Consider the following 26,202-nt stretch of genomic DNA (forward strand, 5'->3'; position numbering starts at 1 on the left):
AAAAAAAACCTATGCCCATTTGCAATCACCGTTCAATCTCACTTCCAGCCCTAGGCAATCAAAAATCTATTTTCTGTCTTTATTTGCCTTTTCCAGATTTTCATATAAATGGAGTGATAAATTCCAATTTCTGATCTTTTGTATCAGGTTTCTTTAACTGAGCATAATGTTTTTGAGATCATCCATGTTGTACCACATTTTGGTTATCAATTCACAGATTGATGGGCATTTGAGTTGTTCCCACTTTTTAGCTATTATGAATAATGCTGCTCTGAACATTTGTGTACAAGAATTATGTGAAACCATATTTTCATGTCTCTTGAGTAGATCCCTAGAATAATGTTGATATGCTAAAAAGAAAGCCCAGTCATATTTTTATTGAAATTGCATTATGCTAAGGGAATAATTGGCATCTTTACAATACTGAGTCTTTACATCCAGAAAAATGGTATGTTCCTGCATTTATTCAAGTGTTAGAAACCAACTTCCAATTCTTCTCCTTACATCAGCTCTTTGGTTAATGTGGTGCTGCCTAATATTTCTAATTCACTTTTGCATGCTTCCCTTTTGGCCACTAATCCATTCACTGTATTGAACATGGAAGTTGTGTGATAGATCTTGCCAGTCACTTATTTTGGGGTTCAGGATGCTGCAGTGAACAAGACCAAGTAGCTGCTTTCATTGAGCTTACTTTCTAGTTGAATGAGGGGCCAATTTGCTTAAAATCTTAAAATAGCTGACAGAGTGGTAGAGCAGTGACAGTATTTAGTGAGTGAGAAGGAGAAATGGAGGAATTAGTGCTCCAGTAGAGGCAAGGGCCATTGTTCCAAACTGGAAGTTCTCTGAGATGCAAATTACCCACCTTTGAGAGACTAGAGTGTACCTAAGGTTCTGGCCTACTCTTCAGGCCCACAGTGCTTGGGAGAGGGGTTCTGACAAAGAATAGATCTGTGCAGTCATTGTTAATTGTAGGACAGGAGGGGAAGATGGGCGAGACACTCCCTCAGAAATAAAATAACCTGCAATAAATCCAATGAGACTTCCATTTCCTATCTCATCAGTCTGTATGACCCTGTAATCCCTATAAATTCCTCCAGTGTAGTCTATGTATTACACAGGCTACTGGCCCATGTGATTGACAACAAAACTGAAAAATGTTAGTGCATTTCTTTGAAGGGTATGAGAAAGGTGCTATGCAGGAAGAAACACCCCACTTGGAGAATGAGTTTGGGGAGAGAAAAACATCAAGAGGAGAGTAGATGGTGCTGGTGGCTTCTAAGAAGAGAAGGCAAGTGACATCCCTGGGGCCTGATCAGAAGGAAAGGAAAGTCCAGAGAGACTGTATAGCGAGGGAGGGACTCTGGCAAAGAAAGAAGAAGAGCTTCGCTCCAGAGGCACAGGGCTACAGGCCCTCGGCATGAACCTCTTACAGAGAGTGTGGGTGAAGGAAGGATCCCCTGGAAAGCCGCCTAGAGAATTTTGCAAACAACCAGTCTGTCATAAACCTCATACAGAGATACTGTGATGAAACAGTGTTAGATAATGTGTGGAATGAACACTTTGATACAATGCTAGATAGAAATAAAGAGAGGTGTTTGAATTCAATGTGAGCTTATTACCTGATTTATGTAGAGAAATAGTTCATGACATGTTTTTTCAAAAGTGGATTGAACCCTTTCTCTGTCTTAAAACAATACAAGCTTCTAGGCACTTGTCCCTCTGAGGATAGTGAGGTCTTGAATACAAATAACTAGAACAGAAATTCCCCTGATGATCGTGAACCTTCTGTATGTTCACTAATGATCGGGAGAAGGGAGTAAACAGTACCCTAACTAGTGGTGAGACAAAACAAGGAAAACAAATGAAATTCAACTGTGGAAAAGCGCCAATAATACTTCTGGGGTATTGTCCAGAGAAACAAGGTACTTAATGAGCTAGACAAACTTGAAAAATAGTGTTGCTGAAAGGCCAGAACAAAGAAAGAATAAGAAAGCAGGTAGGTGTTTGCAGTGCAATCCTGAAGGTCAGTATGTTAAGTGGCAAAAGCAAAAATAATGGTGGAAGACAGAGATTCTTAGTTACCTAACAATCATAATAGCTAAGGCCATGTTTTAAAAAATTATATTGTTGAAGAATATTGGTGTTCCATAACTAGGTCAAGGTATCCCACTGCTCAAATGAACAAGTGTATTCTTTTCCAATTTGTAGGGGTAAAAAATGTTATCAGACAAAGGTTTATAGTTTTAAAGTTTTCTTCCATCAGTATTCCTTAAATATTTTATATTTACTATATGCCTATGTAAGAATCTAATATTAGATGTGTTTGTGATTCAATCCAAACTCATCCATGAATTTATTTTCAGTTCAGTATTTCAAAATGTTCCAAGATGTGCTCTGAGAGAGAGAACCATATGACTTCATTCATATGTGGGATATAAAACTGAAAGCAACAAAGGCACAAGACAAACAAAGGAACAAAAACTCATAGACACAGACAATAGTTTAGTGATTACCAGAAGGAAAGAGAGGGGGTAAGGGAGGATGGTAGAAGAAGGCAAAGGGGGTCAAATACATGGTGATGGAAGGAGAACTGACTTTGGGTGGTGAATACAGAATGTAATAGAAATGCAAATACACAATGCAAATATAGAAATGCACACTTGAAACCTATGTAATTTTACTAACCATTGTTTCCCCAATAAATTTAATTAAGAAAAAAAAGAAGAGCTCTGACATTTTTCAAACATCCAATCTCCTGAAGAAGTTTAAGAATCACTAATCCAAGTGAGGGCAAAGTTCAGAGCAGTTATAAAACCAAAGCCAATAGCTTCTCTACATTTTGGGACATTGTAATTTTACTATGTTTTATATAAACCAATGTTTCTTATTATACAAGAGAAGTACAAAAAGGAACCTAATGAAGCTCACATAAATGACCTATCAGTTTCCACAGTGAGAATACAAGGCCTTGAAAAACAGGAAGGAATCTTTAAAAGCCATCTAGTACTTTCTTCAAATCACATCATTCAAAACCAACTATTCAACATTATGCACCATTTAAATAGTACATTAATATGTATTGTGTCCAAGAGGTTATGCAATATGCCCTTGAGATTTTTATGGCTGCAAAAGCAAAAAGGGAATCAAATTATCTAGTTGACTTTCTACATTCTTTAAATAAATAGGACACTTTCAGTCTCTACCTCACCTGGTGAGGTGGAGCATGACCCAGGAAAAGGGTACAAAAATGATAATTTGACATGGTTTAGAATGCATCTTGCTCAGAGACAGAGATTAGCTGACTTTTTGATGTCTCTACATGCCAGTATAGATGGGCACAGAAAATCAGAGAGCTAGTTCCATTGATGGAGTCCTGGAGCCAGTTAGGAAGCACGACTGCTTGCCCTGCCAGACCAACACTCCTAACCTGTGCCCTCATTTTAGCAGATGCTTAGAGAAATTCCTTTACTGCTTAAAAAGGAAAAGTGCAGATATTCTCTGAGTTGTAGCACTTCTAAAGTAAGCTTTTAAATATACACCCTGAATATGTAAGCTCTTAACGTGCCTGCTGAAAATTACCATCTTTTCTAATTCTCCTCCCTTGGGTGTGGATTCTCAGTCTTGATCATAATATATTTCTCTCTGTAAATGGGAAAAACATCATTTCCTTGGCAAAAAAAAAAAAAAGTGGAGCTGTAATATTGATTGATATCAAATTTCCAGAAAGTATAATTTTTCTATCATTTTGTTAATATTAATGTCATCAAAAGCCAGACATTATAAGTGATTGGGAAGAATTTAAAGAAACTGTGACACACCTTCATTTTGTAAGGTGAATATATTAAGTTCGTATACAATTTGATGTAAATACTCAGAGACCTACCTGTTTTTCTGTAGCCAAGCCCTGATCGTTGGAGGAGTGGTTTTGAAGAATGAAACCCAAAAATATTTTGAAATAGTATCTCTATTTTCTCTGTATATCATTTTGCAATATACCATACTAATATTTCACCTCTATAAAAAGCTATGTAACCATTTCACTTTGCCTGTCAAGAAGTGATGTTGGCATCTTTCTCACTAGAAAAAATATTTGTAATACTTTTCTGATGTAATGGTACTGCAATCTGCTCCTTAATAAAAAAGTCAGCTGAGATTATTGTCAGTAAGATTTTATAAAAATTCAAAAGTAAATTTAGTGTGAAAAATGTGTGCTTTTTCCCTTCAGAAAAAAAAATTATATTTTACTTGGAGCCCACTTTAATATTTGACATCTTTTGTGATTCTGATAAGATTAGAAGAGTTTCATTGGGTTAAAAGTATGCTATCAGTGCTGATTTATTGGTTTTATGTATTAGACGTATAAATGCTTAGTGATGGTAATTTGAGGAATGCAGTTTTCTCTTTTGCTATGACTATTTATACACTCAAATAATATAAATGTATTACAGATGTTACATGGAGTCATCTGAAAGGTGTATGTAATAAAAAAAATAATTGGGTGACACCCCCTTCAGAAGCGAAATTTAATTCCTCACTGTGGTCCTTTGGTTCCTAACAATCATGAGCCCCAAACACTAAGATTCTATAGTTATATGTTCAGTGACACAGCTGTGGGGATTCCAAAATGTGAGGTTATAAGAGCCCCCCCACCTGAATTCCTAAATAGTGGAGCAATTGTGTTACGTGATGGTTGCAATGGCATGAGATTGAAGAAATCAAACCTACTTCCAACCACAATTACTCTTGAAATACGTGAGCTCAGAAGATAAGGAGGTGAGGGAGTGGAAACCAGGAAGCCACTGCCGCCTGGCTGGGACTCATTCAAAACTACAAAATAATTTGGGAAAGATTTCCTTGTCTTTTGGATCTTACCCAAACTTCATAGGTAGCTTTTGCCCTCCATTGCATTTCCAGGACACAGTGCCCAACACATAATGAGCACTCCATATTCACCATCATCATGACAGCCACTAACATCTGAATAATGTTGTACAGGCCTCAATGCCTATACCCCAAGCAACACCTACACAATTTCTGTATAGAATAGGCTTAGGGACAATGATGAGGTGGGATGGGGGACATTTACACCGCAAATACTCAGTCTTTATTTCTATGTGTCCATTTAGGGGTACTTTTTAGGATGGTGGAGATGATAGGGGACCAGAGAGCCTCTTTCCCACAGCTATTCCAGCAGCTGCCACCAACGATGATCTCATTTCTTCCTCACAACCACTAGGTTGGTGCACAAGTAATTGCAGTTTTTGACCTTTTAAACTTCAATTACTTTTGCACCAACCTAATATCTTGAAAGAGAGAAGTTATAAATCATCCTTTATAAACAATACAACTCCATGCAGACACTTAAGTAACTTGCTCAATATCACATGGCCAGAAGGGGCCAAGTTACTTAATTATAAATGGTCTGAATCCAAAGAGTAATGCAAGAATAGAATAAATTTGATCTTTTAGAAAGCTGCATTCAGGTCTCAAGCCCACCAAACCCATTTCCTAGATAGATGCATAAACTTGTAAATGCGACCAAGTTTTAACTCTTCTCTTCTACTTAAGGTAAAAAAAAGAGGCTTGGTGCTGCCCTAGGTAAGAAATACATACTTGGCCACAAATGCTAATGTTATACACCTCTGGGTTCAGTATTTGAAACAGTTAAAAGCAAATTTCTTTCTTTCTTTCTCTCTCTCTCTCTCTCTCTCTCTCTCTCTCTCTCTCTCTCTCTCTCTCTCTCATGCACTCACAAAAGATGGGGATCATCTTTTGTGAGGTAAATTGTTCCCTCCTTTCTAAAATGAGAAGGTTGCACTAGAGCGTGGTGCTCCACGTTTAACATGTACACAAATCGTCTGGACATCTTGTTAAAATACTGATTGTGATCCAGCAGGTTTGGGGTGCAGCGCAATATTCTGCATGTCTAACAAGCTCCAGATGATGCAGATGCTGCACAAACCACACAGCGAGGGGCAAGGACTGGAATACCTGAAGGCTCCTTCCCATTCCAAGTACCCTAGCATCTCTGTCACTGGCATTCTTGGACCCTGCTACCCATCAGAGAGGTCCTGTCCACATCGTTACTGCTCACTGCCTAATTCTGTGCCTGCACTTCACTTAGCCAAATCTATCCTAGGTCAAGGGTGGGACCCACATCCATGAGGTATGCCTTAACTGCAGCTAACCCTTGAATAACATGGGTTTGAACTGCAGAGCCACTTATACGCAATTATTTTTCAATTGACCCACTCAGTTCAACTGACCCTCAAAGTTCAAATCTGAGTTGTTCAAAGGTTAACCAACTGGCAGTTGGGAATCTGCGTATGCAGAAAGCTGACTTAAGTTACAGCAGGATTTCGACTCCTGGGTGGTCTGCGTCCCTAACCTCCAAATTGTTCAAGGGTTAAGTGCAGTTTTTTTTTCTCCCAATGGTCATTGTTTTTCTGAAGTCCTCAACCACTTCGAGATTTTAGCTTCTTGCCTTGCATTCGTCACTAATGATTTTTTGATGAATCTGACTAAACTACAGGCTAATAAGGCCATGTCCCATAATTCTTTTCTGTCCCCGGGAATATTTTCAAATGGTTTGCTCCTTTTCAGCCTTCAGTTCTCAGTGCACATGTCTCTCCTTGGTGAGGCCTTCCCTGAATACGTAATCTAAATTATTCTTTGGCTGCCCCCTCTGGCTGGTCAGAGCACCCTCTTAATTTCTTCATAGTACTCAACAAGTTTTGAAATTTTCTCCGTGTGTTTACTTGTTTATTATCTGCTCCCCTACCCCAGAGGGAGGGACTTTGTTTACACTGCTCACCACTCTATCCCCAGTGCCTATAATGGTAACTATAACATAGTCGGTGCTCAATAAATATTTGTTGAGTGAATAAAAGCAAGAATCAAAGGGCTGGGCACACAAAAGGTGCTCAAGAAAATGCTTATTAGATGAATCAGATACCTGTCTCCCAAGCACTGATGTTAGAATCTTTTGTTTCTTTATTTTTCAAAACTCGTTCCTTGTCTGTGTTTCTTGTTTCCGGCTCACAGAAGCTCACATCACACATAATTTTGAAAGAAGACCAGACATGTGAGTTCCTATTAGTTCTCAGTAGGACGAGTCATCTTTCCATAGTGCTTGTAGATTATAAGAAATAATAAAAGTGACATTACTGTGGACATTTAGGATATGTTTTGGAAACATAGGGCAAATTTAGCTGTGGGTCTCTTCTTGGCTCTTCTGTTTGATGGAACCCTCTCTGCAAAGCCCTTGCCAAGCTCAGCTTTGATGTGCTTTCAGGCCTGACAATGCACCCTAGTTTCTTACCTCAGATCTCAATTATTTTATAAGGCACACAAGTTAGTTTTGGTGGTGTACATGGAAAACAGTAGAAATTGAAGGCTGTAAGGGAAAACAATGTATAAAAAAGGAATGTACTTATTAGAGAAAACAACCCCTGGTAGGTCTCTAATTCAGAACTTGGTGATTTGTAATATTAAGAAGGAATGGGGCTGAAAACAGGTGAAGGCTGTCATTGCCACATGACATTTATCTGGAATGGAGGTAGAGGCCCCTCTCTGATTTGTCCTAAGGAAGGCTCTTCAGACTTTTCATCATTTCCTTTCCTCTGTGGTGGAAACATTTGGGCTTGAATGCTTTGACACCTTTCAGAAACACAAGAAACAGGCTTGATTGTGACTATGACACTAGCATGAGTTTACCCTTGGTTTCCAAACTGAAGTTCTTAAAAATGATACTGAGTTTTATCTCTCAGAGGTTCATTTGTGGGATCCTGGGGAGTGGAGGGCAGAGTACACGCCCATCCCTCGGGCACAGTACAAACCATGTAACCTCTGTGAGAAACCCCAGGGCCAAGTGTGGCCCAGCTGTGGAAACGCCACCCTTGGGCTTCTAAGTTCTACTGCTACATCCAGGCTCTTCTCAGTGTTTTCTTTTCCTGCCTATTCTGTTTGAAAAGAAATCTAATGAGGCTTCAATCCACTATTGTAGTTCCTATTTTCTGTTTTATCAGGCTCTTTTATCCTTTATGTATGTTCTGAAAAATTGTGAGGCTACCAAGGTATATTGTGGTGGTGATGCAGATAAAAGACAGGATGCCCAGTTAAGTCTGCATTTCAGATAAACAAAACATTGCTTTTTAGTGTATGTCCCATGAAATATTTTATTTGCTAAATCTAGTACTTAGGTTTGGTTTGTTTTTTCTTTAGTCATGCTTTTGTTTGTCATGTTTTTTATTGGCGGGGTACAAAGAAGAAACAAGGAAAGAGGAGGAGTGAAATATTTTGTGTCGCATTTTCAACCTTGGGATAATGGTTTCCTGTCTCTGTTACAGAGATACCATAAACAGTATTAAGAGTCCTTTCTATGAAATCCTCAAATTTCCAGTCTGAAGAAGGTCCTCTGGGTATTTTGGAAACCTCTACTTTGACTAGAGAGTGACATGAGTTTTAAATCTGGGTTTTCCAGCAAACTGAAATTAAAGGGCCATGGCTAATTGAAAAATGAGCAAAGTAGCAATGGAAAAAGTGTTTTCACTCTCCTGGAGAGCAGGCTTTGAGTGATACCAGACTTATGCCATGTGGCTAGGCATAGTTCAGTCACAACAGCTGATCTTGTCACCCCAGAGAGATTAAGTGCAGATATGGTCCCACATAGATTCTGGTGAGTATGAACAGAACAGGAGAGTGAGGGTAGCAAGCAGGGAGATGTTAGGACTATTAAGGATAAGAGCTAAATGTAATGAGTGTACACCAAGTGCTGAGCATCAGTTTACATCAACCAAACTCGTTTACTCCTCACCACAATGGTATGAGGTACATATTAGTGTCATTATCCCCACTACAGATGGGGAAACCGAGGCAGGCAAGATTAAGTCACTTAAATTAAGTAGTCAGTGGAGTATACACACTAGTTCCAGAACCCAATACACTAAACTACCTCTGTTTCTGCAGCCTAAAATAATCTGTGACAACAGGGCATGTGGAGAGGGTGGAGTTGCTGAGCTGTTGATATAAGAAATCCCTTTTCCACTGCACTATCCTGGAGACCAAAAGGGCCCAAGTAGGCCCATGCCAGGCCACCATCTTCCCCTGAGCGACCCTAGGAGCAACACAGGTGAGCCAGGCCAAGTGATGAAGTGATCAGGGGAAGTAAATGGGTTGTGAATAAATTATGAAACTGATAAATTACATAAGGATTGTTTTAAAGAAAGAGCAAATGAAAGGTTTCAGGTCAGAGTTTAATCCAACTAAACTAAGCTAATCTTTTCCCTCTTCTTTTTTTGCCAAGGCCTGCATTACTCTCCTGCTATGACATGTTCGGAATGCTGTGCTGAGCTCCGAGTTCTTGAGACACTAGTGAATTATTATGATCAGGTAGCTTTAGCCCTTTGGTCCTAAGCAAAATGAAAAAGGAGTGTCCCACAATATAGAAATCATCCAAACGGAACAGCCAGTGAAACTAGAAGGAAAATAAGTTCCAGAAAGCCAAGAGCATTAAAAAAACAACAACAAAAAAAAACACCTGTACATAACTTGCAAACCCCTGGGAATGTACATTGATACTATATTATTACAGAGGGGATAAAGGACTCCACTGGAAACAGATGTGATCTGTTTGACTTCCTCTGATACCATGAGCTGAAAACAAAGAAAATTACTGAAGGTGAGAACATCTGGGTTAAATGGAACAGTCCAAAGTTCCAAAAAGCTCAGTTGGAAGGAAGCCTTTGAATAATAAACCACAAATTCTATTGCAATCATCAATATCAGAAAAAACTAGCTCTGTCCCAAGCCTTGTTTGTCTAGAAAAGGATTCTTTTCTTCTCCAAATCCCTTCCAATGAGTTTTAAATGTGCAAATGATGACTATAGCGTATGCAGAAATTTGAAACTAGTAGTGGCTTAAGCCACCTAAAATCCTAAGGAAGTTCTGCAATAGTATTCCCATTTATACAGTTCAGCAAACAGAGACCCACAAAAGATAGGAGTTGCCACCCAGGGCGCCTGACAGCCAGCTATGTGATAAGATTTTTCTCTTAGATCCACTCTGTGCAAAACACCAATTACTGGGATTCAAGAAATCTGGAATGACAGACCCAGTTATTTCTCCTTTGCAGTGATTTCTCTAAAAGGAAACCATCCAATGTGGGATTTAAAACTTTCCCTTTATTGTGGCTTGTTTTCTAGCCTTCTGCATCTGATCAGGAATAGACAGGTGGAAGGAGATGGGTCCTGAATCATCATCCAGATTCTTGACTGTCTTGGAAATGGTGACAGAGCCCACCTTTCAAACAGGCAGATGCAGGGGATTCCTTTCAGGAAACATTTCTCCTCCCTCCCCACTTGTCTTCCCACCATCTCCATTCCCACCTCATATATCATTGTCCACATTTATCTCTTTCAACCTGGAAATGGTTGTATCTTTATTGTTCTTTCTGAAAAATATATACTCTAGTTTTAAACGTAAGGGAAGGCTGTGTACCTGGAGGAACTACCTTGGAACTTGAACTGTGGGCAGCAAAGACCCCCTGTGTGGGTTCTGTGGACCCTTAAACAAAACCCGGAATGTACAACAGACCCCCTCCCCCCCCCACACACACAAACACACCAAAATATTTCTATCTGGATCCCAAAGTTCAGACAGCGGTTGCTTCATCTGCTCTTCTGTTGTTGCTTTCTTCCAGAATCCTGGCTGTCTTGTTTCAATAGATAATTGAAATCTTTCTTACTTTTTCAATACTCCATGGGGAAATTCCACTTTGAAATTCTTCTTTTCCTGCCATTTTCACTTTACAGTTGAGAAGCCAGGGGTGAGCTAGGAAACAGGATCTCGCTCTCCCTCTTGCTTTTTAAAAATGACGTAGGGAGTTTGGACATTCTCCCAACCCACACTTCCCCTCTTTGATTCTAACCCTGATTCCTGAATAGTTATAGTTTTCCTTTTAATGCTTGCTGATTACCGCTCAGGGGAGAAGCAGGAGGGGCCGGCCAAAGAATAGCCCGGAGCCGAGTCTAAGCTCCGAAGAGCCCCAGCTGCCTGCGCCCGGGGAAGACGCGTGGTCCCGAGGAGGCCGGTCACAAAACCCGGCTTCGCTGAAGCGCGAGATAGGAGAGAGAGGCAGCCACGAGTCCCGCGCTGCGCCCAGCTCGTGGGGGCGGCTCCACTCCGGACCTGAGTTTGCTGGGGGACAACTTACTGTGTTCGCTGCGTGTCCACACTGCAAGCTCCCAAGTGGGAGGGGGAAACAGCAAAGGCGGTGGTGTCGTATCCAAGAGTACAGGCAACAAAAGAGAAAAGAGAAAAAGGTAGGGAGGGAGGAAGGCAGGGGTATTCCCCCCTCTCTCACCCAAAAGCGCCCCTCGGATGCTGATGGTAAGACCCTCCGGCAGTGGCAGCCCTTTCTTTGGGCCCTCTCCGACCCGCTGCTGAGACAGGTAGTTCGAAGAAAAAAGAACAAAGCTCCCCGCGAAGGCGGGCGGCGGTCCCGGGGCGCCCCACGGCCGGGGAAGGCCGATCCCGAGGCGCCCCGCGCCCTGCCCTGTTGGCCCGCGCCCCTGGCCTGGGTCCAAGGTGCCCCGCGTCGGCCCCCTCCTCCGCCTGCCCTCGAGCCTCCTGGTCCTCAGGGAACCCGTTCTTCCGAAGGGACGCGCGGCGGACTGGAGAGGAGATGGGGGGAGGGGAGCGGAGGAAGGCCCGCTGGGGGGAGGGGGGCCGCCGGGAAGGAGGCGGGGGGCGGGGCAGGGGGGCGGGGGCGCCCCTGATGAGCGGAGTCGGGCAGGGTACCTACTGCCATCCTGCAGCAATTTCCCTGTGTCATGGCTCCGGTCTCTTAGCAACAGCCGCCAGTCCGGCTGCCCCGAGCCGCGCTAGCAGCCGCGGGCTCAACTCCACCCGGCGGAGCCCGGCGCGCCGCAGCCACACAAAAGAGGCGCTGGGGCGGCGGGGGAGCGCGACGTGAGGGCACGCGGAGCGGGGCGGAGGAGCTGCTGCGGGGAGAAAGACTCCGAGGCAGGATGCAGGATGCGGAGGACCTGACACTTCTTGGAAACTCTTGGAAATGGCTCCCGCCACAGCACAGGAGGGGGCTGCGAGGCTGGGGCGGGCGCTCGCCCCCGCGGGGCTGCTGAGCCGCGCGATGCGGGGCCCGGAGGCGCTGTTTCTGCGCTCCGCGGCCGGCTCGGGCTGAAAAAGTTTCTCCATGGTTCCTTTGTGTCTCCCGAGAGCCCGATCACCGGCCCCGAGCTGCCCCAGTCTTCCCGGGTAAGTGAACAATATTGTTTGCTTCTAGTGCTGCCATTTTGAGCAATTATGTCTGTCCTTAGCCCTGGAGCTGCCCCTCCCCACCCGTCCTATCCCGATCCCTGGTCCCCCGGGCAGGTGTTCGGGGAGAGTCATTTTCCTGGGCGGGCTACATGAGATGCGCTGCCCATAAAAAGCGAGTTCCAGTTGCCCTCACTTCGGTCCCCCCGTCTTCTTTCCAGAGGCGGACTCCCAGCTGCTGCACTCATGTGACTCCAGCACAAATAAGCGGACCAAAAAAGGGGGGTCGGGGGCAGGGGCTCGCTGCCCTGCCAATGAGGGAGCGGGGGTCGAGGACCTTGACTGAGTCCTGGGCAGGGCAGGGCCCTCCCATCCTGTGGGCTCTGAGCCTCGGCCACTGAGTGGGGCTTAATCCATCATGAGCGAGAACTTGAGTGTCTCTCTTGGAAGCAGTTGTATTTTTAGACATTCCCCCATCCTCCATTCCTTAACCACGGAAAGACCAGTATCAGGCAGTAATTTGCAAGGGTAACCAACCTCGACTGCTAAGTTTGTTTTCCTTCGTCATATATGAAGAAAAGCCTCAAAGGTGGGTCTTCCATGGTATCTGACCGTTGTCAATATTTCATGTCAGAGCGTGATACATTAGAAAGGAGTTCAGCCTTCAGCAGAGCTGAAGGAATAATAAACTGGGGAGTTAATTACTAGCTATTAAACTAATTTTAAAGATCTTCTGTAAACGATGTTTGAAATCCATTCTACTCTTCCTTACATTCTACCCAGAGCTAAAGCTGTTTTCTGAGGACCTTCGTCCCCTAGACACCCAGCATCCTGGTGCACCTTATCAACGCCCAACAAAATGTTAGCCCTTCTCTCCTCAGGGAGAGCCACCCTGCCAACTGAGTCCGGGTTTGTTTCTAAAATGTCTGGCTCCTAAATCCTTTTTAAAATAACCACAGACCTCTAGATACCATGCTGGAGTCTAGGGATCACTTCAAACAACAGTCTGTATGTTAAAACTACCATAATGTGCTTATTTGGGGGGGTGACTGATGGACAATAAGCTACTCTTACTGTTTTGTTGTTGTTTGTTTGTTTACAGTTTGTACTTACTGGTGCAGCTCCTTAAAACAAAATATATTCTCTCTACTGACCCCTTTCTAACCTACCTAGTATTTCTCCTTACTGAAAACCCACTAAATTTCAAAGAGATATTGATTTGCAAATATTGTCAAGTGCTGATTATCATTTGTTTTTCCACTGGTAGAGAAAAGATGCTGCCTATATTGCTATAATGGAGGGAATCAAGGGCCAAAGTTCTTCACCCAAGCACCAATTGAAAGCAAAATTCTACCTAAGTCATCCCACATTTTCCCACAAAGGGTAATTTATTCTAAAGCATGAATTATTTTATAAAGGATAAAATGCCAGAAGGTTTGTGAATGATATATAATCCTTTCAAATTCATACAAAGCCCTTAATTTTATCATCTCTATTATAGGAGGGAACACAACCAGTGGAACAGAAAATGTTTTACTCTGGGGATCCAGAAGGATTGAATTTTTTAGAAGCTAACAGATATCCACAAAGACGCATAGTATGTGCATTTATCTAACCTTGACTTTATTATAAACAACTAAACTTCCTATAGGATAGTCCATTATTTGTTGCCACCCTCCCTTCCTAAAAATGACCTGATGAGAAAAAGATGAGGAAAAGCAGTTCTCTCACTTGAAGAAATGTCATTCTACGAATCATCGTTATTATGTAGACTGCTGTACCTAGTTAATTGCCTACTCATTTGAATTTTGGGATTCGGAGAGTGTTGGCACATTAATAAGGGGTCAGAAAGCTATTATGGCAGACTAATTTTGTGGGTTTTTTTTTTTTTTTTTAGGTTGTAATTTTCCCACAGGAGAAAGAGATCTTTCTCTTGGAGATTCTTGGGGATCTCTTAAATTCCCTGATGAGATCTAGCACATGACACCTTTAAGGGAGTTCCTCTGAGGGAGGAGAGGAAGCCAGACAGAAGAATTCAGTTACATAACCAGTTACCTAAAACTAAATATTCCACCCCAAGAAGCTGTCCAGATGTTGCAGAAAAGAGATGAGGAAAAGGCTGTGAGAGGGCTCTGCTTGCCTGTAGCTGTAGGAACAATAATGGTGGGAGACAACTTTGTGCAGAATTTTATTGTCAGAGTATTGACATATCTCTCTGGTGTTCTCCCAGCAATAGACTCTCTATTAATTATCTGAGGTAAATAAGCTGTCTGCCTGCCAGCATATGTATGACCTTTCATTTTCATCCAGTGAAATGGATTCCTTTTGTCTTTATAAAGCAGAAACTTTTGTGGCTGTTTTAGTGACTTTGGGCCCCACCTTGACAAAAACTTGGCTTACATATAGACTTGGCTTACATATAGTTGAAACTCCTGTGACAACTCCCTTGGGAATATTCTGATTCCAGTAGGACAAAGGGAATGGCTTTTGCCAGGAAAAGTCATCAGCCACTACTTTGAGTCCCCACATTTCGTTTCTACTAAATGGTCAGAACTCCATTGGCTGCCGGCCAGGAGGGTTTGAAATGAACAATACTGGAATATTACCTACAGAGTGTGAGATTGGGCAAGGGGGAGAGAAAAAGGCGTTCTCTCAACGTATTTTATCACCTCCTATCAATTATTGCAACAACGCTTCCCTTAATCCATCTTTCTCATCCCCTGGTCACTATATGCTGCACTCGCGTTAGTGGGTAAAGGCCCTGGGGTTGGGGACACACATGTGGTGGGATCAGGGAGCAGGACAATTTTAGCGCGTGGCATGTTGCTGCAGCCAAACCTATACCCTCTGACTGTCTTCCTCTGCTTTGCAGCAGGAGGAGGTGGAGGAGCAGCTAGTGGGCAGCTGGCGCCCCCCTCTGCACAAGCCTCCGCCCCAGGGGCTAGCCCTGAGCACTCCACCGGATCGTCATGATTGCCACCGGCGGCCTGCTGAGGATTTCTGCCAGAAAGCAGGATCCCCTCCGTCCCCAGAGCCAGGTCCCCAAGCGCAAGCGGAAAGCCAAGAACAGGCGCAAGAACGACGTGGTGGTGGTGAAAGGCAAGCTGAAGCTGTGCTCTATCTCCGGGCTCATCGCCCTCTGTGGGATCCTAGTGCTGCTGGTGGGCATAGCCATGGCGGTGATGGGCTACTGGCCTAAGGCCACCGGGGCCAATAGGGAGGGAAGTAAGCAGCTGCCACCCGCGGGCAGCGGCCTCCGCGTCCTGACCACCGCCAACAGTAGCAGCAGTGGCAGCAAAAACCGGGCCAGGGGCCACCCTGGGATTACGGGGGGTGTCAACTCCGGTTCCGTGGGTGCGCCCAGGAGCACGCCTCCAGCGCGATCCTCCGCCCCTTCTGCGTCCTCCTCCACGTCGGTGGGTTTTTTCTATCGCATCTTCTCTGCCTACTTGCACTCTGATAAGCTTAAAGTCTTCGGGCCCCTCATCATGGGTATCGGCATCTTCCTCTTCATCTGCGCCAACGCGGTGCTCCACGAGAACCGAGACAAGAAGACCAAGATCATCAACTTGCGGGATCTCTACTCTACGGTCATCGACGTGCACAGCCTCCGTGCCAAAGACCTTGCGGCCGCCGCGGCTGCCACCGCCGCCGCCCCCTCCTCGTCCTCGGTCCCCGTCTCGGCTCCCCCCGGGGCCGCGCCACTCAACGGTTTTCTCAGCTACGTGCAGTCGCGGGGCCTGGAGCTGAAGCCCGGGAGCTGCGGCGGCGCCGGGGACGCCTTCGGGGCGACTGCGATGCTAGCGAGGGGCTCGTGGTCCCACCCCGCAGCACTGGGAGGGGTCGGCAGCGGGGCCAGGGGCACCGCGTCCCCGCCGGATCTGGCCTCTTCCCCGCGCTGCCCGCGGGAGCCGCCGAGCCTGGCGGAGGCGGTGTACAGCATCTACCGCGAGCGCTCCGGCGTGGCCAGCGGTCGCCGGTCCGCTGCGGCTGTGGCCGCCGCCGCCGCCGCCAGCCGTAGCAGCAGCCCGGCGCCCTGCAGCCCACCCGAGAGCTGGGGGCGCCAGAGCACCGCCAGCTCCCTCGTGGGCTCTTCACTGAGCGCCTTCGCGCTGCTACCGTTGCAAGGGGACCGCAACGGGGATGGAGACGCAGAGGGCGCGAGCTGCAGCTGGCAGAGGCCTCCTGGGGAACGCGGCTCACGGGAGATCCCGCGGGGCGATCTCCACCTGAGCTTGACCGACCTGCGCGGTGACCAGGACGGTGCGCGCTTGGCGAGAGGAGAACTGGAGGAGCACGACGGCGCGGCAGCGGCGGCGCTCACCGCCAGGGGGCAGGGCGGCCGCCTACCCAGGACCGGCAGATACGCGGCCCTGCGGCGCCGCAGCACTAGCGGGCTCCCGGACTACCGGGCGCCGCTGTCCCCCGAGCGCCAGCCTTTCACTCGCAGCGCGGACCTGGACTCGAACCTTCTGGCCAAAGCTGCCTCTCCCTCACCCCATCAGCGGCTGAAGGACTCGCCCCCTGCCAGGCTGGACTCGCCAAGCTCCCAGTCCGATGACCCATCCTGCAGCAATAAGGGCTACACCCCCCTACAGGAGGAAGGCACCTCCTTGGAGTCGGTTGTGGACGCAATAGCCAGTAAAAGTCAAGACTGTGAGGTCGCCACCCCTCTGACTGCAGAGGAGCAGAGCCCCCTAGAAGATCCCAGCCAAGGGCCACCCATGGACCTGCCACCTCAGCCGTTGCAGAGGCAATTTACGAACAAGGAGAAACTTTTCATGATTTCCCGGTCTCATGCCATAGGGGCAGAGGATGGAGAACTGGAAAGTACTGGCATTTAGGGAAAAGTTGCGGAGGATGGGGGGTGGGGAGAGTGAAGAGAGGAGTGAGAAAATAGGAGAAATGCCCACTTGAATCAGTGAATTTAACAGATTCGTCTTTCCTTGTGGACTTATCTGAGGAAATCATACAATACCCAAAGAGCTGCAGAATGTTATCCTTGAATTGTGTTGACAAGATTCCTGTATATAGCTCCAAGCAATTTTTTTACAAAAGGCAAACTAGTCTTTTATGTCCGATGGTGATTGTATGTTCCATGAAAACCAAATGTATTAAAAGGTCAGCAATCTAGTTCATTAGACAAAATGCTCTTAATTTTCTTAGGATCAAAATAATATATTTTTGACAGTAACTGTGCACTTTACTCCAACTTTTTTTTGGATCCCTAATTTCCCTAACCCCTGTACTCTGACGCTGGTTTTGTCCATAGCTGCTTGTGAATGACAAGCTTTTTTTCTCCTATGCTTTTGCAGAGCATAGAAGGATTTGTCTCAGTTCTCTCAGAACTGCTATTACTAAATGAAGTCAAAGTCAAAAGCATGAGTATGTCAGGAAAGAGCACTTTCCTTGCCTACCCCACTCTGCTCATCCAACTGCTCAAAGGCCTCTTTATTTTTTAAAAGGATATTTACATTTTGCTACATCTAGGTGGACTGTTACCTTCCTAAATTCACTATATCAAGTACACGATACTTTATTGAGTATTATCACAACTGTATTGAAAATAGCATTAATATTAAAAATATTTTTTAATAAAAGAAGTTTCCAAACAAACAGTTAAACATAGTATCGCCTCATTTTGCCTTGGAACTAATGCTTCTAATACACCTTAAACATTTAACAGTTCAGCTGATAAATCTAAAATGTTTGCTCTGGCACAGCTACTATGATTGTAGTTATTGTCCCCAACGTGCTCAGCGCCATCATGACTCAATTTCCAGTATATTTTTAACTTTTTAAATATAGGGTAGTGTTAATCATTTGGGAGTTGCTTTTTCAAATAGAATGAAACATTAAATAAATAGTAATTTTCTGTAATACTTCTAGTTTACCTCAAAGTATTACTTTACAGAACACCAGGCTTAATATTCCCTTCTCATCCTCTTGGAGTTGACTATTTACTTTTTGATTTTAGGTTCACAATCTTGAATCCATGGCCCAAGGTGATGTTTTAATAATTTGGTAGATTGTTTACACTTGATTTTATTAAGTTAGTTAATTTTCAAGAACCATAGACAAATAATGTACCATTCTGATGCCCTCTTCCTTTGAGTGTGAGCTGAGAATGTCGGGACTGGTATCACCTCCTTTCAGCATTTGGATACAAGTTCTGCAGTTGCACACAGCCAAGGCTCTCATTGCAGGAGGTTAAAATACCAATTTTAAAGGAAAATCCAGTCAAAGATGTGGTCATATTGGTCCCCATGGGTGAAGCAGTTGGTCCAGCTCAAAGAGTGCAGAATCAGGAGTGAGACTGGACCCTTGAACAAGTCACAAATGCTGAGTCTCAGTCATCCAATCTATAAAATGGAAACAACTAGACATACTTCATAGAGCTATGAGGTGGGGGACAAAAAGTTATATGTGCAGAGCCGAAAAGAGTACTTGGTTCAGAGTATGTACTCAATAAATGGTGGTTATTGTAATTATAATCATTATAATATGTTGTCTTAATTCATGCCGTAGAAGAGTGGGCCTTCTCTCAATTTGAGCTCAAGAAAGCCTTGGCTAAAATCTGAAATATCTACTTATTATCCCCATAACCTTAGGCAAATCACTTAATCCCTCTGGCCCTCTGGTGGATGATGTAATCTCTGTGATTGCCTTCAGCTCTGAAAGCTTTACGTAAATTCAGGGTATTTGTTTTGTCCCAGATATAAATATAATATTTGTACATACAACTTTGCAAAGTGAATATACTTCATAAACTACCATTGTGTTTAACATTCTGTAATCAATTTAAAAAGGACCTACTTTGTTCCCAGATTGGATCTGCATTAAGCTAATAACTCACTGTAAAGCTATGGATTAATTAATTTGGCTCTTCTGTATAGCAAAAGCAAGTTTCCACTAGTAAGAGTAAAAAGCTAGTGTAATCATATTTCCAAGTAGTGTTAAATTTCAACAATCTCAATTGTTTTATCACACACACACTCACACACACACAAATTCAAATTTCCTTAGGCTTTCTTTAGTACTTTGCATACTGGATAATTTGTATACTATATGATGAGTTGTTTAAATTACTGGGTAATTTATATACTGTGTTGAAGAGTTGTTTAAAAGGAAAAACAGGTTCTAGTGTTCTAAAATGCTGACTTAAGTCCTCAGAAAATGCATTAAAATATTTAGCAAAAATAAAGCTACTACCTCTTTAATTAAAGAGGAGTAGGCAGAATAATATATATCCCTTAGAAATGTGAGGAAATCCAGTCCAACCAATTGCCTAGACCTAATGATACCAATTGCCTGGTTAATTGAATCACATTAAATAAAACTGTTAGCTCATATTGATCATATTGGACACAGGCCCTCTGAAATTAGGAAACTTCAACAAACTAATTTAGTTAATATCAACTCATATCTATCTTAACCATCAAGCAATTTAACTGGATGTTTTTGTTCCTGAAGATAAAAAAAAAGGATCATTTTCCAAATCTTGGGAAACTGGGCCCTCATCAGATCTCAGAAGGAATCCTCTGCAACTATGACCAGAGCAATTCATGATCTTCACTTTCTTAGGAGAAAAGGTCTTCTGCAGTAATAATGCTAAATTTTTTCTTGGGCTAAGGTCTGTTCTACATGCTTTATACATATTATCTCAATTACTCCTCACAGCAACTCTATAGAAGTAGGATTATTATCATTCCCATTCTACAGAGAAAGACACTGAGGTCAGAATGATGGAGTACTTGCCCAGGTCATATAGCTGATGAATGGTGGAGCAAGGAATTACACAGTGTTAAGGATTATCTGAACCTGTTGGCAGATGCTGAGCTGAAGTTGGTGTTTCTGGAAATCATCAAAATATTTTCTACATTTTTAGCTTCCTGCTAGATCCTTTTCCAGAAAGCATTCTTAGAGATATGCAGAAAAGTGTTAGAACACACAGCTAGCTTAACAGCTAGAGTTTGCATTTAAGTCTTCAAACTGGCATAAACAAGGTTTTTATCTATGCGAATTTGCAGGGTTTGTTGTACCAAATCAATAGGACTATTTGAAGAGATCTTAGAGATCATGGAATCTTTTCCCATCACTCATTATTTATGAATGAGATTGCTAAAAATTAGAAATAGTAATTGGCAAAGAGCAATGGAAGGACTAAAATGTTAAAAGAATTGCAATAATTGGCATATGCAATGCCCCCCTCCCCCAATTTCTATCATACCAGCTGGTGACCACAGGAAACCTACTCAACCTCTCTGTGTCTCAATTTCCTTTCCCATAAAATGGAAATAATAATGTACCTTCCTCACAGCACTGGAGCAAAAATTAAATGAAATAATACCTGTGTAGAAAGCTTATAACAGGCTTAACACATAGAGTGTTATAAAACATTTTTTAGTTTTATTTAAAATGGAATCAATTGCTAAACAGAGTCGTTATGACTGACCTTCCTTTTTATTAGCAGAATAATGTTATGTTGAAAATCTAAAGTGTAAGGCAACATAGCATGGTGGCTTGAAGTGTGACTTACACACCACTGTACCTGCATTTCCACATCTGTTAAATGGAGATAATAAATAGCACCTGGCTTGTGGAATTAATTATTTAAAGAGGACCAAATAAACTAATACACTTAAAGAACTTAAAACAATTGGCACAAATAAACCTTCAGTGAATGTTAACTACTATTGTTAAGACAAAATACAGAAAAGTAATGAATAGGCTAAATTACTACTCAGTTGTTAGGGACAACCATAAATGTACTGTACTGAAAAGTCTTTATAATTTAGGTATATTAGAAAGAAAAAAAACCTTAAAAACGAGGACTTAGTCTGCTTCAATGCTCCCGATAGAACATGGAACTAATGAGAACTAGATACCTGCTCCTCATGGTCCCATGATCAAAATATTACAAAACAATTAATGAGTTCCCAAGCTGGCTCACTTGGCTGTATTTGGCTATGATTATTCCATTTCCACTTACTGAGGCTGGTTGCATCAGAAAGGCCAGGCTAGCCCCAGCCATCCCGGTCCCTTTCTGTCAGAGGATCCCGACAGGGAGAAAGGCTCTGGGGACCTGAAGTGAAGAGCAGACACGTGTGGATTTACTTAAATTGTCTAGACAAAAGCTTTTTTCTATACTAGTTTTCTCTTTAGTCACTTTGGGTTCTTTTTAAAGATGCAGTTTTTAAATATTCTGTTGAGTTAGAGAACTTTAAAAAGAAACCTCCAACAACATAAAATTAGAACAAACTAAGTATATGCTTGGTATTGTGATCAGAAAAAAAGTATTTTTGTCAAGATACAAAAATACATTTTACAGTCAAATAAAGAATAGAATTTATATTTGTGGCATTTGTATTCTATAGACCCAGACTATTATTTTATTTATTTATTTAGTTAGTTAGTTAGTTAATTATTTATTTGGCTAAAAATTACTGGGTGAATATTTAGACTAAGTTTTGAAGGACTAACTCTGAAAAGCATTCCAAAACATTTTTTTTCTCTCTCTAGGGAAATCATCTTTTAGGGTTTTCTTTTCAAAATTAATAACTTTACATGGATATGAAAATTATGTTTTTTTTTTACAGTCAGTCACCACAAATTGAAGAGACCATTTACACTAACAACTTGAGTCAACAACTACCTGCCACTCTGCATATACCTGATGACAGCTTATTTTGTGTGTGCCATCTATTATATTGCTCTATGATGTTAGAAAAGCTGGGCTGCTGCTATTTGATCCCTATGGCCATGAACCACAGCAGGAGTTATAAATGCTACCATCCTGGGAATTCAGTCCTCACCTCCAAGCCAGGGGCACTTTAGGGTTTCTACCATCTGAAAATACAGAGGGTGCCAAAAACATGTATCCACATCCACGTTTTAAAAAAGGAAAAAACTGTATTAAAATTGTAATATGCAAATTATACCAATAACAAAATATGAATACAACTCACATTTGACTTCTGCAATTACAAGAGGTGCTCAGAGTTACCATCAGCATAATTTTAATACAGTTTTTTCCTTTCTTAAAATATGTATACATTTTTTTGGCACCCTCTGTATATTTATTCAACTTTATAATGGCTCCCAACCCTTACCCATCAACAATGCTAGGACAAGCAGGATGTTTGGCTGATCCATTTCTAAGAAAACAGCTTTTCTCTTCTTGATGTTGCCATCAAAAGACTGAAAAAAGCTTATGCAGATTCACCTGGAGTATCATGAAGCATGTGCCTGTCTCAATAACCTGTGCTGCGTTGGCTGTTCTTCTGACCCCATACTGTCACCCAGTCCCACTAAGGGCAAGAAGATTGACGGTCAATCACAAGGGAGGAAAACAGGGCACAGACCCAGAGGTGGAAGAAACAGAATCCTCTGAACAGAGACAAAAGATAGTTAGGCTACAGTCACCAGGAAAGCTTTTTGTTTCATGAATGAGTATGTGGTTCCTCTTGTTTGTAGATAATTTGTATATAGACAAGTGTCACAAAATGAAACATTACAGTAACTTTTATTCCTTAGAAAATATTCTTTAAGCAAATATATGGTTGGACATTAGTTTGTATCTTTTTCAATATTTAAGAAATTCAGCATAACATTGTATCATTGACACAAATCCACTTGATACTAGAAATTGCGAAACATCCAATAATGTTTAGTAACGGAAAAATTTACACTGGGCAAATTTACAAAGAATTGCTTTTATGTTGAGAAACTCAAGTGTCTTTAAACTACGTTTATACTTTCGAAGGAAGAAACTATGCAAGTTACTTGTCATAACTAATGTATTAGGTCATTGGAAGCCAGACAGGCAAAAAAAACATTACTTTGTCTCAGTATAGGACTTTGGCCATTGCTTTGTGTTTTTGTGATAATTGCCTTATCACTATGTTTCTTATAGACATAAGAAAATAATTTCACCTGTATGAGGAAATAGCATTAGCTGAAGCTACTGCCCTTTTGATAAAATACATGATTCATTTTTGGATCAATTCAAGATATATTTTTAACGGCCTATCATGGGTCAGGTAGGCACTGTGCTAGGTGGAAGGGATTAAACTATAAACAAGACACAATTCCAGACAGTAAGATTTTGCAGTAGTATTGTTGTTGACCCAAGCACATAACTAATAATTTCAATACAATGTAAGAATCATGAGAAAGTTATGATATGGATCCTATAGCTGAATCTAGAAAAATGAAGAAAATGTCAGCCAGGTACAAAAAATGTGGGAAAGGTGTGTCAAACAGTGGAACCAGCATGAACAACTGCAGGGAGGCAAAACACAATTTAATAAGATAGATCATCATAAGACAACTTATATTTGTCTTTTTCCTAGTATCCCTACAATCGCAGACAGAGTGAGGTGTTTATTTTGAAAAAATAAAACAAACAAAAATAACTATCTGTCTATCAATAGATATCTTCTTTTATAAGTAGTAAAAGCATATCTGGAATTAAGATTAAAGTGACTTGGGTATTAAAATATTCAAAATATATATTCCCTACCATGAGATAATTTCATTATATCACTTTCATAATTGCCCTGGACTAGCAGGACTTCTCAACTGAGAAGTATCTGTACATGGAACTAACAAACAGTATTCTTATTGAGGACCTAAGCTAGCTATAGGCAAGAATGAGTTTTGCTGAACTATATGTTGCTTTAAAGTGGGCATTTAATGTAAATGTTCAAGTTCTGGAAATTATTCCTCTATACGTGGTATGAAGGGATAAAAGTGGGTAGGGACTCTGCCGCTTGGCAATGCTGTTTATATGTTTCCAGCATTGTGGATAATGTGCTGTGAGGATTGTAAACCACGTAAACTTGGAGTCTATTTTATCAGGACACAGGGCATTTTTATAGAAGACAGACATCATAACTAAACACATCTCTATATCAGTTTGCAACATCGTTGATATCTGAGCAAAAATAATTTATCTTTGTTAATAAAGCATCCCATTCCTATTTTTTTCTCACATCCATGTTCATAGCAAAAGGAAAGATTATTTAGTTGCAAATATGTATGAGAAATGTATGAGTATTTTTTAGGGACTGGCACCAAAAGACTATGCATTTTAATTTCTAAATAGCCAGTCATTCGGGGATATTCACTGAAACCACATTGAACTAGAATGCTGGTTTGGCACTGTGTAAATCCAGTCTAATACTTCATTTACACACAAAGGTGCAAACTAAAAGATAGGGGGAAATATCTACTTTGCAAAACGAATATTTTATTAAAGTGAAAAAATGGTAATATTCTGTTTCTTTGAATTCCCCGTATTTTAATTTCTTCAAAATCTTTTTAATACATAAATACAGTCAAGACACAAATATAAAATGTGTTCATTCTTTTTTTCTAATCCACAGAAATGAGAATTTTGCAAAAGCACTTTTCCTACAGATAAGCTTCACCAGATATTATTAATTGAAATTTTATTATCAGAGCCACTAAATAAATCTTTCGTAGAGATATATTTATTGGTAAGCAGTTCAAAATTTGGAAATGGTGGTGGATAAAATGCTATAGTTAATATGACATGGTAAATGATGTCAGGAAGCAAATAGAATTCTTGATAGATAAAACAAAAAAATTCAAATGACTAATTTGGTGACCTAAATGCTAATCCTTCTTATATAACCACACATCTCAATGTGTTTGGAGCACAAAATATTACATTAGTGCTTGTGCATTTGATCGTATAATTTCTTCCATTTGTATTCCTAATTTCATTCCAGCTTCATGCCTGAAAACATTTCTTGGTTTATTAGTCTTACTCAGGATTACCACGTTAGAAAAAATGAATGCATTTATAATAATACTAATAATAATAATAATAACAATAATAATAATAGGGTTACAAGAGTCCAAAAAGTGAATACTTTACCAATAATATATTAATTGTTTGCATGCAGTTTTTTATATCTTCTCAAATAAAGAGTGAATTGAATGGTATCTTCCTGAAACATGCACTTCCAAAAATCCAAAACACAAAGTGCACGTTTGCAACCTCCTCATTCCTAAGTCCCATGGATGTTGGTCACTAAAACTTGCTTTTATTTTTACGGTATATTTGACTAAGTTAAGATGTGAGAATAAATGATTTCCAAGATTTCTTTTGTTATAAAGTGAATAAAAAAGAAATTTAATGATGTTATAATTGCTTGGGGGGAAAAAAACGCCAGCAATTAAATAAACATAACAAATAAATTGAACAGAGCATCTGGCCAATCTGTAAGTATGAATCATCTTCAGTGGAAGTACCAAATTATAGCAAAATAAATAAATAAAGTGGTATGAAAAGAAAAAAGAAAGACTTAGTTCAGGCATGATAGGGCCATTGGCAAAAAAAATCCAAGTCGATGTATGGCGATTTCTAATGCAACATAATTTTTGAAAATTTAGCAATTGTATAAAGGTGACATGCCTGAAAAATGTTAATTAAACTGGTTTACACAATGGTTGAGATGTATAGTTATTTAGCCATGCTCCCACAGTCATTTGGAAGAAAATTGTAAGTTCCAATTCCAATAGGCTGTTTTGGATTATAGTCCTTGGAGCTGGTGGTTGAATTCAGAGCCTTTTCTAGCCACTGAAAAGGATGAGGTCCCAGAAGTGCCACAGGCCTGCCTCATTCTTCCATGATTTTATTTATACACATTAGGAAGAACAAGTTCAACAGCAATGCAGATCTATACTTTAATGCTTTGCCAAATATAGTTTAGTATATTTAATTCATAGAAGAAAGACAGCAATAAAATAGTAGGTTGAGTCTCAGAATGAATTATCCAGCCATTGTATCTTTTGATTTATAAGAATTCCATTCAAACTTAAAGGCAGAGGAAGGGGAGATTATTGAGATGAACCAGAGGGCATCTTAAAATCTGGAACATTTTGCGTAATGTA

General features: G+C 41.4%; 2 protein-coding genes across 7 annotated transcripts in view; one reads left to right on the forward strand and one right to left on the reverse strand.

The window, feature by feature from the left end:
• LOC141573039 (uncharacterized) overlaps window positions 1-12,216 on the reverse strand; it is a 44,961-nt gene extending 32,745 nt beyond the window's left edge. The window contains exons 1-2 of the mRNA XM_088797612.1: window positions 11,938-12,216; window positions 11,363-11,882 (exon numbers count right to left, since the gene is read on the reverse strand). Coding sequence (XP_088653738.1) covers window positions 11,363-11,882; window positions 11,938-12,216 — 799 coding nt within the window. The remainder of the gene's footprint in view (window positions 1-11,362; window positions 11,883-11,937) is intronic.
• On the forward strand, window positions 10,827-18,770 carry TMEM200C (transmembrane protein 200C). Of its 6 annotated transcripts, XM_074340324.2 has the most exons (5): window positions 10,827-11,321; window positions 11,850-12,276; window positions 13,544-13,659; window positions 13,778-13,873; window positions 15,149-18,770. In XM_074340324.2, exon 5 carries the CDS (start codon window positions 15,246-15,248, stop codon window positions 17,118-17,120), a length of 1,875 nt encoding a protein of 624 aa, XP_074196425.2. In that variant the 5' UTR covers window positions 10,827-11,321; window positions 11,850-12,276; window positions 13,544-13,659; window positions 13,778-13,873; window positions 15,149-15,245; the 3' UTR covers window positions 17,121-18,770. The 6 variants fall into 6 exon arrangements, with proteins under 6 accessions (XP_074196425.2, XP_088654036.1, XP_019611337.3 ...); XM_088797910.1 differs by lacking the exon at window positions 10,827-11,321 and having other exon boundaries at window positions 11,802-12,276; window positions 12,498-13,659; XM_019755778.3 differs by lacking the exon at window positions 10,827-11,321 and having other exon boundaries at window positions 11,802-12,276; window positions 13,060-13,659.
• The last annotated feature ends 7,432 nt before the right edge of the window (window positions 18,771-26,202 follow it).

Source organism: Rhinolophus sinicus, chromosome 4 (genome assembly GCF_057876585.1).
Source record: "Rhinolophus sinicus isolate RSI-liver-muscle chromosome 4, RSI-T2T, whole genome shotgun sequence".
In the NCBI taxonomy this organism is placed as follows: domain Eukaryota; kingdom Metazoa; phylum Chordata; class Mammalia; order Chiroptera; family Rhinolophidae; genus Rhinolophus; species Rhinolophus sinicus.